Raw genomic sequence first — 16,148 nt, forward strand, 5'->3', positions numbered from 1 at the left:
GTACGTTGNTAATACAAACGCCGATAAATTTTCACTGTACGTTGTATAATGTTTGGGAACAAATGCATTTTACCACCCCATCGAGTTTTTTCAATTTTTTTTTTTTTAACGTGTATTTTTCAATGCTTTTTTCAAAATCGTTTGAAAAAATTGGTTCAAAAGTTATAGCTTTTTAAATTTGAAACGTCAAAAACTAAAAATAGCTCAAAAATTGTTTTTTTTTTTGTTAATTTTTAGGATTTTTTCTCATGATACTATTGTGAAACTATAATGACGTAATTATTACATAATATCCTCATTCTAAAAATCCTAAAACCAAAATTATCTTTAAAAATAAGGATTTTCCAAATTTTTTTTTCAAAACTACGCACATCAAATTTACGCAATACGAAATAAAAATAACAAGAAACTCAATTAATTCAATTTGAGCAAAAAAAAAAAAAAGACCACGATGTGGTGTTTTACATAGAATTGTTAATTCAATAAAATAAAAGTTTTTACTGTATTTTATGTACACCAATTAACACTTGTTGTAAACAAAAAAAAATACTATTACATTAGGCATTGTTGATATTAGTTAAGTTGTTGAGGTATCAAAATATACTTACTAATATCTTAATGTTATAATGTTGAGTTATACAAACCCATTTAAATATAAGTTGTGGTCACCTACGCCTGCCGGCTCCGGTGACCGATTCGAGCCCCTTCGGGACTCTCATGGGATGGGGGCTCACGCCCCCAAACCCCCAGAGGATAGAAGTCAAGCCCAAACCCAACCTATTTAAACCCATTCGACTGAAATTCTCAGTGACCCAACAAGTATAAAACCTTGATGTTAAAATGGTGATATAATATTGAAAAATTAAAATTTTAAAGAATAACCACAATTGTTAAATGACTAACACTTGTAAACGGAACAATGACGCACAAATCAACGCAACAAGCTTATCTCAACTGAATACCGCGATTACAGTCGTGTTGAGATTACCNACGATTACAGTCGTATTGAGATTACCATAAACAATGATATTATATAAAACATGGTATCATGTATTTCTGTTACCAACTGTCTAATATAAAAATGCATCATTATAATTTAAATAATGCAAAAAATTGTACATTTAGTTAGAATGGAAGCTGATACTGTATGTAAATTGTGTGTAAGCGATATCGATACAGCAATGGTTTGAAATGCGTCCCCGAAGTAAATTTTTTTTTAGCATCTTAAATTTACTATTCCGCGGTAACTACATCATCGAGAATACTTTTTATAATTAATTAATGAAAATTATCAAAAAAAAACAGCAGTATATAACAAAATTTTTATATGATTATTGAAATCTTTGAAAGCTCATAACTTTTAAACTAGACTTCGCCGACAAAAATTTTTTATATATTCTTAGTCGGTATGAAAAACTAAATTGATTTAAAAAAAAAAATTTGAAAAATCTCGATGGGGTGGTAAAATGCATTTAATACAATGTTTGAAATTATGCTTTCTAATTAATTTAGCCGCTCGTTTAGGATTATTGACCAATTCCATTTACGTTCTAAATTGTACACGTTCCATCATTTTACCTGTTAACAAACAATATCGTATTAAAATTATGTTTATATATTTTTATTTAATTTTAAAACTTACCAAAAACAGCGTTGTTCATTAATTTAAAAAAGTATTTTTCAAAATCATTTTTGGCTTTTTCTCTTATCTCCGTGTTGAGTTGTATATATTTTGATAGCCAGGCCGACTGCTTAAATTGTAACACCTTATGTACCTGTAATTTAATGACATGTAATTATTATATTTTTAAAAATATAATTTTATGAATTACCTTTTCTACTTTTAATCCGTTTGCCATAGCCTGTTTTAAATTTAGATAATGTATAACGTAGTTTTCTTTCTGATCGAAAGTAGACAACAGTTTTTTGACCCGTGAATTAGGCGGACATTTTCGTTCAGGTAGAAACGGCATTTTGTTGTGGACATCATGTAACTCTTTCAGGTACGACACCGTCACTTCAAGGGCCATTCCTATAGGAGAATCCGCAGGTAACTCTTCCACAGTCTTTAAAATTTTTGTTTCGTCGTCCACGTCTAACCACTTAAAGTCACCACATGGTATGTGTTGAGACATACTCCAACCATACAAATTATTGACATCCAAATATATAATTTCAAATTTTTGTTGTTTGATGTTATAAAGAGGCGTCTTTTCATTGTTGGCTGTGGCATGTTTCAACACCGAAGTTGTCATTCCTCCCTGTATTCCTCTCTCAATAAAAAGTTACTGTTCATAATCACTCATGAGATCTAGTGAAACACCCGTATGCAGCAACATAGCGTCAAAAGACAGACCGGGACTCGTAAAATAATATGCCGGTTCCAATTTATATTTTAGTAGACATAACTTGCGAAAATTTGTAAAAACATCTGCAAGTATTGTTACGTCAGTTTTCAGGAACAGATCAGAGTACTCACCGAGCGTTTTACAATTGAAATGTTGCCAAACGTTTTGTGCGTGTTTGTATTCGGCATCGTCTATATGCGTTTCTGACAGATCGTTATAAAAATCGGCTTTTGACGGCAATTGTTTTTCTTCGAGTACATCCCAGCTTGAGGTGTATGAATACGGGTACACGCCTTTACGGGTCACCAAATCAATGTCACCGTCCGATGAAAACGCTTTTGCGGTTTCTTGGAATAATTTTATGTCGGCGGCGCGCAAATTTTCAGCGAGAGCCGCTAAACTAGTACCCATAAAACGAAATGTATCGACGAACCTTAGCGAAAATTTGTTTGAAACAAATTTTGAAAAAGAAATATATTTTTCTTCTGTAGCGGGTATTACACTTATTCTACTAGTATCTCTTCCAAGGGCTTTAACTAAAAAGTGTCCGTCGTACGAGCTAAGATTATGGAAATATACGTTAACAAACTTGGGCGTTATTAATTTTAAATTGCAACTGTTACAAAGCGTTTTTCTAAAACTACCTGAAACGAATATAAATATATACATAAATTTTTCTTTTTATATTAATTACAATACATTTAACATAGTTATGTTTATGATTTACCTGTCAAATGATNCAGTTATGTTTATGATTTACCTGTCGAATGATCATGGTCTGCTACTTTATGATTTTTCTCTGTAAAACCACCCTTACACAAGTCACAACAGGTTTTCTTTATATGCTCTTCAGTTTCTTCGTGTGTCTTACAAATATCAACATTCGTCTTGAACAACTCTTCAATTTCAAAATCTGCATAAATTGCAAATGGATGTTCCTGTGTTTTGCCCCATGACTCGAACTTTAATTTAGTGCCCTCTTCAGACATTACAGGTAAAAACGGTTTGTTTTCGCCACAAATATTTTTATGTTCTTCTAGCGCCTCAACTCCACGTAGTTTATACTTTTTAGGTACATTATTAAAGCCCGTGAAACACCGTTTACAAAATATCCTTTTTGCCGTATTCTTTGTTATTTGTGATTGAACCAGTTTTCCAAAATCAGTAATATAAGTGTAATGGCTGTCACCCGCGGCGTTTGACACAATTAACAAATCGATATGGTCTTTACGTTCTTCAGCGCACATTTTCAGCGGATAAACTAAATACTGGGGTTTATTATGTAAATCTTTCAATTTTAGTCCGTAAACATTAACTGAAGTATGCGGATTATTTTTTTCGAAAATTTTTATGTCTGAAATCGGTGTTGGGAATGATAAACTGGAGAAATTATAAGAGTTATCTAGAGACTTATAGTTGTGACCTACAATATTCTTATTATCTCCTGTCACATTCTTTGCCAATATAGCCCATTTGAAACAATGTTGATCTATATTTTGGGGGTTTATTACAGCTTTTTTCATTTTAATGTCATGCGGCAAATCAATGTAAGAACTCCCGCCTAAAGGCTGATATTTGTATACACTCAGTAAAATACCGTCTATATTAGAAAACGAGAAATTACTACCTTTACCAGCATAGTTTTCCTGTTCTTCTAATAATTTTGTGTATGAAATATCCACAGCATGATCAATATCGTCCTCATTAATTATCTCAGCTGCCGACGTTTTAAATGGCCGATTNATTAATTATCTCGGCTGCCGACGTTTTAAATGACCGATTTTCGTACTTGGTTTCATTATTTGGTACAATATAAGTCGCCTCCAGTTTTAAGTTGAATTTTATCGAGCCCATTACTTTAAGACAGTCGCGTAATTTTTCAACTAAATAGCCTCTTGTTGTCGACAAAAACGATTGATATCCGGCTACGTTTTCAATATTCTTTTTGTAAAACCATAAAATTTGACTATTTAATGATTCACCCGTTTTATGAAAACCGCTCGTCGTAATGTCTTGTAACCGTTTCATCTTTACCCGTTTACATTTAATCGTATTGTCGCTGTTACATTGTTGGCGACGTTTAGGACTAATTGCACTGGGGCCCGCCTGCATTCTCTCCGCAACATTTACATTTTCTAAAAACAAATATTTATACATTTATTTTAGCATATAAATTTCTAATAATATATATTTCTTTAATTACCACTCGTTGACATAGCCCTCGAATCAGCATGATTTCCTATAGCAATATTATAATCCACACCATACTTTACGAGATCTAAAATAATACACTTATATTAACACTCCACTAATATATTTTCTCTTTTCATATTAGTATTTTACTGAATAATAATTGTAATACTTACGGTGTATCTTTTGAATATGGCGTACAAGTCCGCATTTGTCCGAAAAACTAGATGGACATAAATAACACTTAAATCGTAAACCATCATGGATTTTTCTATGTCTCATCAAACAGTTTTTGGCGACATACACTTTTTCACACTTGTCACAAGAAAAGATTTTTAAGACGTTTAACTGACACAGCACTATTAATTTTACTTCGCAAATCCGTCTTTTATGTGGAAAAATCGCATATTTTCATAAGGGGGTCAACAAATCATAGATCACATATCCCCGTAAACTAACTCATTCCTTCACCACTTAAACATTTTTAACTTATAATTATTTATTATTTACAATTTATTAAGTAATTTCTAAAAATTATTCATTCTTTCATAGCGCCTCTTCTTATGTACCCCCCATACTTGTGATATCTATTGTCATGAGAGAGTCCTCCACTCTTAACCTTTCATGGGAAGGGGGTCCTATGCCGTTCATCATATCCCCCGGCCGTTTACACCGCCCGTCCACCTAGGACAGGGTAAACCTACATCATGTGGTGGGTGAGGGGACTATGCCGTTCATCATATCCCCCCGGCCGTTTACACCGCCCATCCACATAGGACAGGGTAAACCCAAATCATGTGGGTGGGGGGACTATGCCTTAAACCATATCTCCTCGGCCGTTTACACAGGCCGTCCACCTAGGGAGAGGAAACGGCCGGGGCCGTTTTGGGGGGTATCCAGCTCATACTTTATAGATCTACTTAAGTGTATAACTAATAGTCTGGGTAAGCAATTATCAATAATGTTCGATCTGATGTTGTATAAAGTGTCACATAAATATAAAATTGTGAATGATTATTATAACATTATTCATTTAATAATGACTGTGAATTCTAGAACTTTAATTATATTATTGTAGTTATTCGTAAAAGTTAAGTGTACAGCCCATTCCAACACGTCACCGTGTCTCAATCTAAGTGGGAACCCAATATTATTATGGGTTATAATATTACAAAGATTTTAATATTTGTATTAAAAATGCCCTTTAAAATGGCTTTGAAATGAATATTAGGATTATTTTTTACTTCTTTTTCTTGTAAAAATTTATTAACTTTATTAATATTATAGTAAATTACAAAAAAAATAAGCTTGTTTTACCATTTTAACAAGCAACGTTTTTTTAAATTATTTTAAATATATAAGGATTTAAAAGTTATTTAATTGTCTTACCTTTTTTAATTTCAATTATTGGATTTAAGTTTGAGTTAGCAATACAAATATGAATTAAAACGAGCGATCTTGGTAAATTTTTTAATGACAAAGTGTTAAACATATGACTTAATTTGATTATTCCAGATGTTGGATCTATTACTCCTTATTAATAAAAATGTACTATTTGGATTATGCATAATTTAAATCATTTTGTTTAAAATATATGTTAAAAAAATATTTTTTTACACACCCCGGCCAGAACAGCAGTTTTTTAAATAATGTTAAAGGTTATTTTAATGGTGATCATTTACTCAACAGGTTATTCGTATCTAATCAAATCAAAAGTCAAATCAGAAGATTGTTTTAAATTTGTTTTTGTTAAATGTTTTAGCTTCGATGCGAAGCTGAGAAGGTATTTTAAATTTATTATTATTAGGTATATTTGTTTTTTTACTATTTTGCCTCTTACTTAGAGGCGAATGTGCTTTAAGATTACCGGTTATTTTGTTTTAGAGTATATTTTTGTAGTTGAACCCTAAATACGTCTGTTACCACTTATTAAAAAAATTGCAATTACACACTCTTAGATGGATAACTTACTTCGATTATTTATATTTATGAAAATATAATTCCCTGTTAAAAAAAGGTACTGTTTAGATTATGCATAGTATATTCATGAAAATCAAATAGTGATTTATCTCACTATCGTAAATTTTGGAGATAATGGAATTAAACATAATGGAGTTGAAGCCCCTCAATACGTCTGTTGCTACTTAGAAAAAAAATTGTACCCAAAAATTTTTATATCATTAAAATAATTTGAAATTTACCGATTATAGACAAATTTTTTTTAATTGTAATATTATTTTTTTTTAACTTTCATTTGGTACAAGTTAGGAGGATACAGTTATTCTAGATCATTATCATAAATTAAAAAAAAAAATTTCTAAAAATTTTAAAGTTCTATGACTTTGGTAGCAGATTATTTAAAAAAAACAAGTTCTAGGATCATTTGTTTTTAACTTACAGTACATTGAATTAGTTTTATTTAAATATATAATAGAAATTGTTAGGAATGTTGGTACCATTTCAATAATTATATTGAAAACAATTTTCCTATCACATGCATTTAATATCCATATTTATTCAATAATTAATTGGGTTTNCTGAAAACAATTTTCCTATAACATGCATTTAATATTCATATTTATACAATAATTAATTGGGTTTTCTAGAAAAAGTATCTAGATAATAATTTTAGTCGTCTATAGTATTAAATCAATTTTATTTGAAATTGTGAAACAAATAAAAAATTGCCGTTTTCAACGATTGTAATTTCTATTTTAATTAGTATAAAATTACAATTTTGTTGTAATCTTTATCATCGGTGATATGTTAGTTATGTGTATCTTTATCGGGCGGCTATTATCTACCTATGTGGACAATGTAAAATCCGAACGGGTCTGACCATTACTGCCGGACGTGCAAGTGTATTATTCAATAAAATCAAATGTACACGTTTTCAATAATATGTTATTATTTTAAGTTTAGATTAGTAGTCTTTATTTACACGGTCCTAAATCTCCTAGTTTCGTTTTTTTCTTCCGACTAAAGAGTAATATACAAAGTGTTAACTAATGTTTATAATGTTCCTATTGTTTAAAACAAATGACCCAACCCAACCCAACCCAATCAATCTATCACACCTAAAAATATTATAGTTAATTAAACCAAGCTTAGAATCAAAAAAGTTATCGTTTAACCATGTTTCAGTTCAAACAATGAAAGTACAATTTAAAGATGATACATTACAGTTAAAGTTAAATAATTTTTTCCTTAAACCACGGCAGTTCTGATAGAATCCAGATATTGAGCCATTACATAGAGGTGTTGCTAAGAATGGTTAACTGCTTGCCGTTGACGTATTCTTCCGTTTTTTGAATGGTTGACAACAACTTTTAGCAATCCATCTTCATAATTTATACGTAGTCCAGATTCACCATCTTTAGTTCTTTATTCAAGCTCCATATAACAGGAACGCAACAATTTACGTTGAAGTGGGGTTCTATCACTAACCATTCGAAAATTATCAGGAAATGTAGTACCAGAGTGCTTTGCAGAGTTGAACTCAGATAATAAGCATAAAGCATCTCCTTTACTACTTAAAATAATTTTTATAGGGCGGGTTGAATCTGCCCGGAGTTTGCCAAGGTGGACAGGTTATAAGTTCAGGGAACCAGCATTTGGAAGTGAAACAAGAATATTGTCAATTTGTCATGAGCTATTCGCTCAGTTACAAACGTCGACGTAGATTCAGGAACTCCGTATATAATCAAATTAGGCTGACATTTTTCACGCGAAAATGTTTCTTGGATAACTTGTGACACTACAGATTGTGATGTATCAACTGAGCTTGAATTTTCCAAACTTGTAACTTTACTTTTCAGTGCATCAATTTCTTTACTAAGCCTAGTATTTTCCTTCTTCAATTCAGTCATTTGATCAGAAACCCGCAACGAGTCAGCATTGAAGTCTTTGTATTGCGAAGCCTGCAGTTCAGACATTGCCTTATTGGAAGATAATACTTCATCCTTTAAGTCCTTTAACAGAACCATCAAGTCTTCATTTGACATCATATTGGTTTTATTACTCATGTCAGCTCGATTGGACGATGCATTAACTGACCTCCCGGAAGGGATAGTTAGAGAAGACCGAGTAGTAACTTTTGTAGTGTCTTTTTGAGGTTTATTTGGACTCATAATGATGTTCGATATAATATACTCCTTAAAAGTATAAAAACACAACCAAAATCACAACCGGTAATGCTGATACAGCGTACAATTGAGAAACAATAACAGGAGCGTTTAAATCACAAAAAAAAATACAGCTGGTTGGTGATGTGTGTAAAATAAATAACTAATGTGTGGTAAGAAATGAAATTATAGTCGTTAACTCACCAACAAGTGAAACTTAATACGCTAATAACTGCCAAAGTTATTATAAAAGCATTAGGAGTTAACACTTACTATATAAAACTACAACAGAGAATGACTCAACGACTAATTGTTATGTTTAAAATAAAATATTGTAGACTACACGCACAAATCATAACGTTATCAAATAATCAAAATATTATTCGAACGACGCTATAAGTCGTCCAAACACTGCTCGTGTGTGCACATCCGCAAATAGTGAGGTAAACGACTTTTATGTTCGCACACGACAAATGTATTATAACTATTTTACTATTTAAAAATTTGCATTTTTAATAAAAATGTAGAATTAAGAACAATAATCTTCTTTTAATTAATTTTAGTAGGGGATGCGATAGTCCCGGCGTCCAAGCTACAAGCCGCCACTGCATTGAGATATTATTAATATTAATATTTTGTTATTTTATACCCCAAGATTTTCTAATGAAAACAATAGTGTGTGGAAATTTGTAGAACACTTATCATAGTTCTAGGTAATAATGAATTTATCTAATTTAAAAAATTCAACTAATTTTTGACTTATTTTATTTGGATTAATTTCACTGGAAATTATATTGTCTCTTAATTTACATAAAAATGTATTGATTTTTTTTGTAAAATTACAAATTAATATTGATAAATTAATTATATATATAAATACTGATTGCCTTGAATTATAACATTATAATATTGTTGAATTGTTTTCATGACGGAATCCATTTTTTACTAAATTTACTAGAATCATTCACATATTTTACAAAACTAGACAGGTCATAATGTTGCAAATATGTTAAGCTTTTGTATTTGGAATTTATTAAGGCTTTGAAATGATTTTTAGGATTATTTGTAATTTTTTTCATTGTAAAAAATATAGTGCCTACATTGATTCTCTACTAAATTAAATGAATTTAAATGTATTTAACAATTAATTATGATCTAAAGCTTCTAACTATGGATATCTACACTACCCTTGTCTGACTATAAAAACCCATTTTTTCCTATTTAAATTAGCTCTTTTAGTAATTTTAAAATACACAAAATATGCGACACTTTGCTCAGGATTCTTACTCTTTGGGATTTAGTTTTTTTTTATATTTAATTAGGACTTTTAATAATTCTTTTTAAATTAAACGGAACTTGGAATAAATTTAATGTAAATTGTATTTTGGTTTATCTTTTATTTTAAATTTATTTGTTTATTAAATAATAAATTTTTTATATTTCTTATCATGGAAATAAATGTCAATTATATCTTATACCTCAAACATTTTGAAATTATTTTATTATTATAATAAACTCAACCCAAGTTTAAATATTCATTTAATGCTAAATGTTTATTATGAGCTAAAGGTTACCATTACTTCAGATTTAAATTAATTTAATAATAATTTTATTGGATTAATTGTATTGCACCTTTATACTTACTGGATACATTATTACTAAGAGTAAAAATCTATTGTGTACTTTTCTTGTTAAGTAGCTAACATTGAGCTTAATGTCTTTGTTCTAACGAACATCGTACCGGCAGACAACACAAAGAAACTTACGAATATATTTTTAGTGTTTAATTTTTGTCTTGGTCATTAATGTGCCGCATCCTTTCAAGGAGCTAGCGCCGGGACACATTAGGCCCCTACAATACCACCTTGATAAATTTTTTACATAGGTATAAATATTTTTGAATCTTGTTTTGGCTAGGCCAGCGGAAGATTTAAAAACTACTGGTGTCGATCTCTCAAAAAAATATAATCCCCCAAAATATTCAACAAAATCAAATAAGGGTACATTGTTGAATTATATATATAACAAAAATATAGATTGTATAGAATCTTTTAAATATAAATAACAGCCATAGATATTGTGTTACGATCTCGTATTATTTAAAATTAAATATTTTTTCTAAAGTCATATTGACTATACAATGCGTAGTGGACAGTGTGTGAAATACAGTGTGAATTCAAACTAAACATTGGATTGCTTAAAATATAGTTATGTTACATAAAATAAAAGGTAAGTACAAGTTAAACTTATGCTTTCAAATAATAAACAATCTATTGCGTAATAACCATCAAGATAATTTATACAATTTTGTAAGGGATATTTAACATCATTTATTCAATATAGTTTAATCCCGAGATCAATCCACTATTTTGTCATATTCGTTTGTGTTTGTTTTATTTATTTGACCATCACCCTAATGTATTTAACCACCATTAATCATATTTCTAAATCCCCATTTATTTATATCATTATACTCTTTACACCCTTATTTATTTTGCCATATTTAAACACATGTTATTCCATCATATATTATCTTATCTTATTTTGTATTATTCAATCATACATTTATTACATTATCCTTATTATTCTAACTACGAATAAGTCCTTTAATTTTCTTTTGGTATATTACAAGCACTGAGGCCTTTATATCAGAATTTACACCATATTACTTTATTTTATTCCTTTAACTGGCCATATAAATATTTCTTTAACTTTCACTTTTTTTTACTTTTCTATTATATTTTTCATTTTCTTATTGATATATTACATTAGTATAAAAATAAAACACTCACGTTTCACCACTAGCTATTACTTTAACTAAATGAACCAATCAAAACAAAGTTGTTAAAAAGATTTACTCAATTGATTATAACTGTAAAAATCCATCGTTAAATTCAGGTAAAACTAAAAATCATTTTTTTTTTTAATTTATGATTTATATAGCAACATGTTACAAAAAATTTTATTATATTATAGACAGGTAGTAGCACACACAAATAAAGTTAAAAAATTAATAAATTACAAAGTAAAATTATTTACTTTTGTAGTTGAATACTTTTATCATATCAAATCTAATTCGACAATAAATACTTTAAGAATATTAGAAATGAATGATTTAAATTGTTTGTATGGAAAAGCTGGCTAAGCTACTTTTTATTTGAATAAGGAATATTTTTTCGATTTTTAAGATTAATAACTTAAAATAAATACGAATTGTAATCATTTGACGTATCGTTGAAAACAGTAGGTCTAGTGAGGGTTGGCAAAATAAATCGTAGCCACAAAAAGAACCACATAGTAAAATAATATTATCATGAATATAAATTTATTCTCACGAGGGGAGACTATAGTGATAGGATCCTTTACATTTATTGAACTTATTGAATTTAAATGAGATAAATATTAAATGATTTGAAAATTTTTCTATCTTAAAAAAAATGCAAAATATTAATTGTCCTAGACAGATTAAAAACCTCGTACCCTAAGCATGAAAGACACAAGTGTTATCGACTCGGCAACTGTTCGTTGCTTTCGTTGCTTGGTAAAATTGGCTATTTAAGTTAACTAAAATTTAAAAATTTCTTTATCGACTTAAAAAAAGCAACACAATTTAAATAAGTTTAATTTCTTATGTCTTATGAACTTTATTCTATGTCAATTAAATTATATAATAATTATGAAAGTCAATGTATTTTCCTAATAAGATATTTTAAAATAAAATAAAATACAAAACCCAGAATTTTAATACAAAAATAGCATATTTTTGAATACGATAGCCATTTGCGCATAAAAGATAGGTCGTCGGGATAAATTTTTTTTTTTAAATTTTATNAAAGATAGGTCGTCGGGATAAATTTTTTTTTTTTAATTTTATAGTACATGACATAAGTTTTAATTTGATATATGTTTAAAATACGCAGTATTTCCGGAACATTTTCAAAAATTAAGTTAAAAAATTTAGTTTTTGTAGAAAAGTTGCTATTTTAAATCCCTCTTAGTTAGCAGGTTAAGTGATAATTTTTCAAATAAAATGATATCAAATGAAAGGGAAACATCTAAGGTTTTAGTATAAAAATTATGTTGATTTGTTGATATTTTAAAAAATTATGAAGTTTTAAGAAAAAAAAATGACAAAAATTTGGTAATTTTAAATTTGTAATTTTTTTGGAGATTTCCCCGATTTGCGGGAGACNTTATGGAAATTTTAAGAAAAAAATGACAAAAATTTGAGATTTCCCCGATTTGCGGGACACCGGAATTCGATTCGCCGCCGGGGAGCCAGTTGTTACGACTGTTGTCGTGGAACACCAGATAAAGAACGAAATAGGTTTTATTTTAAACGAAATAAGAAATAAGATAAACAATATATTTAATATTTAATAAAACCGACGGTAATGTTATAAACACAGCGAGTTGGTAAGGCGTAATATGTAGACGATCGGTATCGTGCGGTGTCATGGAGATTACTTACTAGAGATGAGTCGTTCGCGAACGAACGGATCACATTGAACGGGTCAAAATAGTGAACGAAATGATTCAGATCGCCGAACCGTAGTGATCTGGATCCTTCAAATACCTAATTTTTCCCAGTATAAATCACACTGAACCGATTCGATCGCTTACCAAATATCAATGATAACATGATAACATATTATTCATATGTCATTTGTTTATACGACACATCCCTAATCCGAATCGCGAATCGAGAACCGCAAAAGAACCAAAACTATACTGAATGTTCGATTCAATTGACTCAAAATATCTTTTAAATGGCGAACGGGTCCTTGAACCGGATCTTCTAGTTGACCTTTTTCAGTATTACTTACTGAAAGTATTATTGCGGCGAGTATTGAACGCTAGGCATTTATTGGACTTTACACCACGACGATAACGCGTGTGTGTAACGGACCGGTTTACAGTGGAGCGATGGCTGAGAGGGAGCTGACATGACCGCGGGGTGTCAAACGTGTGACAACGCCGTGGCCGTGTCAGCTCGTGCAATTATATTCTCTTAAATATTTCAAATAATATGTTATAAAGTAATATATATTATTAAATATTTAAAGTAATCAAGGGAGAAAATAAAAAATAAAATACAAATTTCCCCTCCATTTAAAAATAAGAATAAAACTTTTATTGTTTTAAATTTATTTTAATCTATAATTTTCACGCAAGTTGCAAATTTTAGTATGTAGATATTGTAGATAAAATCTTGGAACACGTATAATTGCACAGTTGGGATTTTTTTTTATTTAATGATTATTTTGATGTAAATAATGTAAATTTCCTAAAATTTAAAATCTATGTAATCAACATATTTTTTTGGCCATTCATATAGTTTTTATGATAAACAAAAATTATACTGTCAATAAACTAAAATTTATACAAAAATACTACAATATTAATGTAGTGATTCTAAGTAAAATTTTCTATGAGTTAATATAATTATATTAGATAGTGAATATCGCATGAATGTAACTACATACGTTTAAAGGTTAATAATAAATAGGACAACGATAAATAATATAAAAGCGTCTTTTTTGTAAGGAAAAAATAGAGCAACTTTGCATAAATTTCAATGCTTCTTGATAGTTTCTCATGTTATTCATTGAGATGGTAAACTTCTTCACCCATAATTCAAAAAAATTAGTAAATCTATTTGGAATTTTGGCCTAATATAAACGTCGAAAAATTGAAAATTGGAGTTTCATATTTTTCAACGAAGATGTTGTATAGTTCAGTTACAACAATATCAGCTTCATGATACTTACAGGAAATTTGTATAACCAACTATTATATTGCTAAGTGAAACATCTTCTAATCACATATTCTTCAAAGTTCCCGGATCTGTATATTATATGATGGATGCATAGGCTATCTATTTTATAAACATATTTTTATAAATACTTAGCAGATATTACAAGTGTTAGAGGATATCGTTAGTGATTTATAGTTTGTAAAAAAACACATTTCCTAAGAACTTTTAAATTATTGTCATATGAAAAAATTTAACTATAATAAAAAAATTAAATTTTCATATTCAAGACTCATATATTACATGATATTATTAAATTTTTTTTCTAAGTAAGATTTTTTTTTGTTTTTTGTAACTGAAAATTATATTTATTATTTATTATTTAACCACATTAATTAACAGGTATACATCAGTTTTTTTAAATAAATTAATTATTTGTTACTCCATTATTAATTTTAGAAAATATTTTGTCAAAAATTGTATAATAATATATTTTTTTTAAATATTAATATCTAAATTTTAAGATATATTAATTTTTATGATAAGTGCAATATTTTTTTATTGCAATATATATTTTTTCACATTTCTTATTGATTTTTTTTAAATAATTTTTTTTATTTTTAATTTTTATAAAAAATTGACAATCTATTTTTAACTAGAACAATAAGCAAATATGCACAGAGTAATTAGATATGAATTATTTGAGAGAAGAAGCCACCCATTAGTGATACTACCTATTTTGAGTTCTTAAGTTTTAAGTAAAGTTAATTTTAGATTAAGATAGATGGTCAAGACACCATCTTCGCTTAAGCCGCCTAGGGGGATTACCTGGAATGGACAAGGTAGATAGTTTTTTTATTAGAGGATTAGAATGAGAAGGAAGTTTTGAGTGAAATTTTTAGCATTTTGCTTCATCGAGTAATGTTGCTATTTTTAGATCATTATGGAGTGTAAGATTGGAAACAAAGGGAGGATCATTTATTATTTTTTTTGGGGAGATGTTTTGAAAACTTTGAATTTTTGGTATGTTTGATTTTTATGCACTGCCCCAGAGCTGGAGCCCGTAGGTCCAGATTGGTTTTAGAAGAGCTTTATATATTATCAATTTGATGCTAAGATTAGTGTGTGTGTTTCTGTATAGCAATGAGCTTAGTGTGCGCAAGCGATTTTTTAATTGTAACATTTTTAATTTTATGTGTGGGGCCCATGTTAGACGACGGTCTAATAGAAGTCCTAGGTATCTTACTGTTTGAAAAAAGGGATTATTCAAATAATAAATTATTAAACTTATAACTATGTATAATTTATTTTTTGTGGCATATTTATTGTTATGTGTTAAGGTTATAAATCAAAAATTTTAAATTATTCCAACAACCATTATTAAAAAGTGTTTCTTAATAGTAATCATAAAATTTATTTCCATTCGCATACAGGTAAATAACAGCAACTAATAGAAAAATGAAATTACACTGAAGACAATTATAAATGATATTTGTTTGTATTTTATATTGTGGTGTAAATATCACAACATAAAAAATTGTTCGATGCAAACCTGTTAAATTAAAAATAACTACCGATATTTAACAGTATAATATTAAAGAAATAGATACATGTATATTTTCAAATTACACATTTTTATCCATTTTCATAAAAAATTTTGTGATGGGTCGATGATAATTTTAGGACAAATAATTATCAGTTAATAGTTATCAAGTTATAAGCATTAATGTA

At 28.9% G+C, this 16,148-nt stretch overlaps 1 protein-coding gene across 1 annotated transcript; it reads right to left on the reverse strand.

Annotated features, from left to right (window-relative positions):
- Positions 1-1,543: 1,543 nt before the first annotated feature.
- Positions 1,544-2,255, reverse strand: LOC126907238 (uncharacterized). Its single transcript, XM_050688355.1, has 3 exons — positions 1,833-2,255; positions 1,643-1,775; positions 1,544-1,578 (listed from the first exon to the last, which is right to left on the reverse strand). Exons 1-3 carry the CDS (start codon positions 2,253-2,255, stop codon positions 1,544-1,546), a joined length of 591 nt encoding a protein of 196 aa, XP_050544312.1.
- Positions 2,256-16,148: the final 13,893 nt, after the last annotated feature.

Source organism: Daktulosphaira vitifoliae, unplaced genomic scaffold (assembly GCF_025091365.1).
Source record: "Daktulosphaira vitifoliae isolate Bord-2020 unplaced genomic scaffold, ASM2509136v1 Scaffold_5, whole genome shotgun sequence".
NCBI classification, from domain to species: domain Eukaryota; kingdom Metazoa; phylum Arthropoda; class Insecta; order Hemiptera; family Phylloxeridae; genus Daktulosphaira; species Daktulosphaira vitifoliae.

Excerpts from the sequence above, each read along its gene's own strand:
- LOC126907238 (XM_050688355.1), bottom strand. The coding sequence starts at position 2,255 with ATGACAACTTCGGTGTTGAAACATGCCACAGCCAACAATGAAAAGACG. Across the intron at positions 1,776-1,832 it reads ACGGATTAAAAGTAGAAAAG|GTACATAAGGTGTTACAATT; the intron begins GTAATTCATAAA and ends ATTAAATTACAG. Across the intron at positions 1,579-1,642 it reads AATGAACAACGCTGTTTTTG|GTAAAATGATGGAACGTGTA; the intron begins GTAAGTTTTAAA and ends GTTTGTTAACAG.